This window comes from Dendronephthya gigantea, unplaced genomic scaffold, assembly GCF_004324835.1.
Source record: "Dendronephthya gigantea isolate DGI-Jeju-01 unplaced genomic scaffold, DenGig_1.0 000039F, whole genome shotgun sequence".
Classification (NCBI taxonomy): Eukaryota; Metazoa; Cnidaria; class Anthozoa; order Malacalcyonacea; family Nephtheidae; genus Dendronephthya; species Dendronephthya gigantea.
Genome location: NW_021163049.1, coordinates 773,015 through 779,014, shown reverse-complemented (window position 1 = coordinate 779,014; position 6,000 = coordinate 773,015). Strand labels below are relative to the sequence as shown.

Genomic DNA, 6,000 nt, shown 5'->3' with positions numbered 1-6,000 from the left:
GCATTACTTGGTGAGCTTTATATGAATTAGATGTTGTTTGATGACATTGCCATGCTTCTCTGTGGTTCTGTATTTATGCTTACGTATATTTGTTTAATGATGAATTTTTTTCATTACAGAATCCAAATATGGAAACATAGTGCATAGCTTGGATGTTTGGCATAAGTCAAAGAGCATAAAAAAATCTCTGGCTAAGGTTTGTAATTTTTCCGAATACTGTAAAATGTAAAAAACTTGTTTGGACAGGCAGAGTGCTATGACTTTGACTTATGGCAATGTGGTGTAAATTTTAGTTAAGTAAACCAAAATCCATGCACAAAATTAAAGACTGGTCAAGTCATATAGTCCGACATTTCTGGTATTGCTCCAGTACGTGTCGCGATAGTACCACCTCTGATGATGAAGCATTAAAGCGAATGAAGGTATTTATTCAATGGTTTTTCATGTGAATTACCAACTTAAATTCACCTGGTTATTCCACTTTGTCTAATACACATTGCACAATTCCCTCTACACCACATTCATTCCTGAAGTTATTACTATAGATGTTTCTGTCAGTCAATGTGTCATTTACTTTCTACAGTGCAAGAAGTTTTTCTAATGAGTTTTATGTATTCTGTCAATAGAATATTGAATTGAACATTTGTTTAGGATATATGGATTGGATTGCTCCATCATATTTGTAATGTACACCAGTGGTTGGGGGGTCAATGCGATCATGATGATGATGATTACAACCATGACGAAAGTCTTCCATGGTTTGATCGTAGAGACAAAGACTTTATGGAGTTGCAAAAAATTGTCCTGAATCCGGAACTACTTGCCAGCTTCAAGTATTATACACGATTCAAGTAACATATGTACATTGTTTTTAGCTAGGATTGCTTTTATTACTAACATGATAATTTACTTTCATTGAAAAAATACAGAAGAGATAAATGTTTATTATAATGCTGTAGGCATACTGGAGGTATTGAGTGTGCGAACAGTCTTGGGTTGGTGTACACTCCTAAACGGACACCTTTCAAGTAAGTTTTTGTAGTAGTCCTACACATCTTCTAAACAGCTTTTCCGATTGCCAACCAATTGCATTGTGCATAATTTTGCTTGCCCGTTTGGCAGAGTTATTGTTAGGGCTAACCTGAGCAAGTAAGAATAATTATTTTGCTTGGTGTAGGTAGTTTTGTTGTTCACAACTAAAATTTATTGCTAAGTGTTAATAATCTGTTTCAAAATGGAAATTTCTAGGTATCCAGCATATAAAGCAAGACGGCAACTCACAGCCATTGACTGGAATTACCATGTCAACCTTCCACAGAAAAAGACCACATCTGGCGAGGGAATGGTAACCAGGAAATATAATCCCAGAACAAGGCAGTGGGATAACAAGAAAGTTAATTGCAAGAAGGGTTATGAGTATGTTCCAGTCATAATTTCACACATCCTAAGGAGACGGGAAATGGATCCTGACAGTGTTGACCGGGTTGTCGATCTGAATTTGAGTGACCCTGCTCTTATTTCACCAACAATTGCACATATCCCACCACCTCCTACAAGGGAAATTTCTGCCCGGAGGAGTAGATTTACTCAAAAGTAGAAATACATGCATTGTATATAACTGTAAATATTTTTTTATTCTTCAGAATTAAAACATGCATAATTGTTTTCCATGTGGTGTCACTTTTTATACCAAAATGTTTCCATGAATTGTGCATTAAAAAGTCAACAAAATGGATGTGTAGGATACAGGGATGATGGTGTAGGATACAGGGACCAGCTGTAAGGATGTTTAAATTTATATGGGTTTGAAAAATCATAGAAATGAAATAACTTGCTAGCTCGGCCAGAACTTCCAGGTACACCATCATATTTATAATTGGGTACTGATTTACATAAAACAATTCCTCTCCAATTTCAATTGATACTGAGTAAATTCATCATTGATTGAAAGAAAATAATTTACCGTACCAATGTTTAATATAAGTAGAAATGTGCTGTGCATATTACATAGTTTATATTGCTAGTGTTCCTTATACCCCATATAAACCCCTGTGACAGAAGGAAAACGTTCCCTTATTTTCAGCACGACACATGATGGGCACACTCGTCTGTTTCCTTTCCCAAGATGACCATGACGGGCAAGAATAAATTGTCGATAAGCAGCTTTGCGAAAAGCCCTGGTGCTATTATCTTCCCGGTCATTCCTGATGTCACTTGTATTCCTGATGCACAACTCTAGCACATCAGGGTCCAGGCACAACTTTGTAAATCGAGAAGACAGTGTAATACATTTTCTCAAATTGCAACACTTATTCTCAATTTCTTGTGGCATAGGACGACATTTGCCACAAACACACCAATCTGCTACACTATCCACCATAGGATCATCTTCTGGCTCCTGGTTTTCCAAGTCACTGGGTCCTTGAGTAGCTGGTTCTTCTGTTGAAAACTCCCCAAGGTCATTGTTTTCGTCAAGGTCATCCTCCATAACAATCAAGCTGTGTATGTAATCCATACTTCCTATCCCTCTCCGTAAACTTCGAATAGCCAGCTTTCTGACCAAAGCATCGTCTAATGTCCCAATGAAATCCTATAATAGCATGAAAATTATCAGGGAAATATATCTAGGTATACAACTGGACTCGGAGATGTCTGGTATAATGCCCATCCAATATTAATAAAGTTTCATTTTAAATTATTTCAGACAAACACTATTACAAACATTTGAGTGTAAAGTTTAAACCAATAAGTCCAATATACGCTTTAAAATACCTTAACGTCTTTGTGTTCCTTCTCCTCTGCGTCTCCTCGGATTCAGCTGGCTTGTGAGTGAGACGAAAACCTTTCGATCTGCTTTGCTTTGCTTCTTTGTTCCTTGGTCTTTTCCGCTTGCCTGTCTTGCGTTGCCTCTATCGTCTCGCTCCCTTTCCAAATCTCCTGCCATTGTCTATAAAAAAATCGTCAATTTAAGGCTTTATTAGGTTAGTACCATCATTTCAACGAAATCTATCATTGGAGTAACAGACTTACCCTATTCCTGCATGGTGTTTTTCGAGTACCGCATTTGCATTCTTCTGAACAAGTCACATTATTCCCTTTGCAAGGGCAACCTCGATTCCCATTATCTTTCCTTTTAACACTGCAAGAACTCTTGCAATCACAACGGCTTGTCTACATAGAAACGAGAACAAAATAAACTCAACAATTAGGCTATACAATATACATATATGCAAATAAATGCAAATTTTTACCTACCATTCTCGAATCTTGTTTGCTCTGTTTGAGTGTTTGCTTCTCAGATCGATATTCGATAATCGATATCGCTCCTAACACCTTGCCGAGTCATTTCCGACAATTTCCGATTACGTTTTTGTTATGCGCAGAAAAGATGCGCGCGCTGGCACTGCTCCTTTCTATTAATGTAATGTTGTGACTTGACTGACTTGTGATTGTTGTTATCATGTTATGTTGTTACTATTGTTGGACTCGTAGAAACGTTGTTGCCTGTTGGGCTATACTTGTCAATTGACATTATTTGTCATTATTTGACAAATGGCGATTGGCTAATGGCCCAATGCGACATTGACAATATTTATTAATTTGAACAGAACAAATCTGTGTTTCATGTAATGAGGATTACAATGGAAGTCATTACTGTTATTCATGCTCAAAACCATGCCACAGCATAGAACCATGCAGTAAACCAGGACCTAATGAAGGGTATGGGGCATCTGTGTTTTGCAGTGGATGCCAAGGTAACCTATTAAAATATCTTGCAGTTTTGTTATTTTTATTTTTCATAATGTTTATTGCAGTATCCTGCATTATGCCTTTGAAGTGAATTAATTAATTCTATGTTACAGCCAAGAATAAAGAGCTGGAACTGACACAGGATGTAACATTGGAGAAGCCAACAAATAAGCGCCAATACAATATGCTTAACTTTTTTCAAAGAACATCAACTAGCAAGAAAAGATCTTTGTCACTGGTACCTTCACAGGAACTTCACAGGAAAAAGAAATATTTACCAAAACCACCTTCAAAACAACGATGCATATGCTTATCCTGTTTCAAGTAAGTACTATTGAAATTCTAGCATTATTTTCCAAGACTACTTTTTGAAAGTTTTAGAGAAAATTGATCAAAATTAGTGTTGAATTTTTATACCTGGTAGTGCTATATTTTTTTTCAAATCCATTTTAGTTCTGACAAAACTATGTCTCCCTTCAAGTACTACTTGTCACGTAGTGATAAACAAGCAAAGGACCGGCATAATTCCACTGCACATGATGGCATAGATGGTAATCTCATTCAGTTTGTAAGTACGGATGCAGTATGTGCTAAAGAAGCAATGATTGCATACACAAAGGCATCTACAAGGGGAAAATGACAGGAAGATCAATTGAAACCAATGTCTCATAGACATTCACTTAGTGATTTGGGTTACTCAGAAGTAGATGAGAACAAGAAAATGCAATCAGAAGTACAGTCAGACAAAGGAATTTTGTACAGCTTGGAAGAGAGAAAGGCCACCAATTCAGAAACCAGTTCCTTAGGGGCCAAAATGGACCAAGTAATTCTCATGTTAAATAAGTTGTCTACAAAGGTAGAAGAGTCCAAGAAACTTGAAATTCCAGAAATGTCAACTATGTTGCAAGAACAGTCAAAGGGTAGCCAATTTAGTGATGTTGATTGGAGTAAGCTGGAGAACATTATTGATCTGACAACAAAGGTTCCAAGTGTACGATTCTTTGCAGGTGCTATCTCTAATGGACAAAAGGGGTGTGTGAGGTGCCAGGTTTGCTTTGACTATCTTTGTTCACATGACAATGGTTTGAGGAAGTGCGATCCTCTAGTACTGGAAACAGATGATCATGGAGAAGCTTCTGCAAAACATATAAAGAAGTATGTATATAAGCTTACTATTCACGATGTTTATACCGTTTCCTCGATTTCAAGGGAAATGGCAACAGTACACAACAGGACTTCCCAATTAAACAATGTAAAATGTGTGTTAGAGAATGCTTTTCATTTTAGATATGGTAGTAATATATCAAGTGGCCTATTCTTAGAATCGGAATTTGTAGCACAAATTGTTGAAGGCAAAAATGATTACTGGTATCGTTTGAAGAACAGAATCAAAAATCATCTTGGATGTGTTGGTGATAATGCAAAAACACATGCTGAAGCATTAAAGGTACTGCATGCTCACATTTTTTTTTGTTTTTGCTCTAAGTGAACAATTTCTCCACATGTAGTTTCTGCTTCCTAGTATTAGGATATGTCTGTGACGTATTTTCCCATTTTTAGGTCAAACTTTCAAGAAATAGACTGGAAAGTAGAGGGTTAAATGTGACAAAGAATATTGTGAGAGTTGCACTGTCAGTTTTAAAATCGAAATGTGCTGCAATTCATTTTGAAACTCAAATAGCAGCCCATATTGCAACTGGATCCGATATGGGGGAAATCGGGCACAGTTATAAGCAGTTTAACGAGATCCTAAGGGCAACGGAAGTATATTTGGACAAGGAGATAGAAAAATACATGTTAACTCCACTTCAAAACACCCTGTTGCCCCCTCACTTCTGCGCTCTAGCAGACAAGTCAACCATTCACCGTGTTATTAACCAAGGCGTTATAATAACCACTGTTGTAAATAGGTATAAAAAAGCCATTGCTGTACAAGCACCTGCTGTTTACGTTGGCTGCGAAGATGATTTAGATAGCGTCACAGGAGCATGTGCCCCTGAACTGGCTCAGAATATGTACGATACAATAAGAAGAGCACATCCAAATTTGGGGAAAATTTTGAGCACCTCATGGCAAGGGAGCGTACTCGACGGACAATATCAAGCAAAAGGTATGTCAAACAGTACATGAAATTTCGCATTCGTGTAACGTATGCTTTAATGTAACATATGATAAATTTCGCATTCATGTGATATTCATATGATTTCAAGGCTTTGCTGTTAAACTTAAGAATCTTCTACAAAAACCATC

At 37.0% G+C, this 6,000-nt stretch overlaps 1 protein-coding gene across 1 annotated transcript; it reads right to left on the bottom strand.

Annotated features, from left to right (window-relative positions):
- Positions 1-2,020: 2,020 nt before the first annotated feature.
- LOC114526536 (P2X purinoceptor 7-like) lies at positions 2,021-2,515 on the bottom strand. Its single transcript, XM_028548146.1, has one exon. It carries the CDS (start codon positions 2,513-2,515, stop codon positions 2,021-2,023), a length of 495 nt encoding a protein of 164 aa, XP_028403947.1.
- Positions 2,516-6,000: the final 3,485 nt, after the last annotated feature.

Coding starts and splice junctions, on each gene's coding strand:
- LOC114526536 (XM_028548146.1), bottom strand. CDS start 2,515: ATGGATTACATACACAGCTTGATTGTTATGGAGGATGACCTTGACGAA.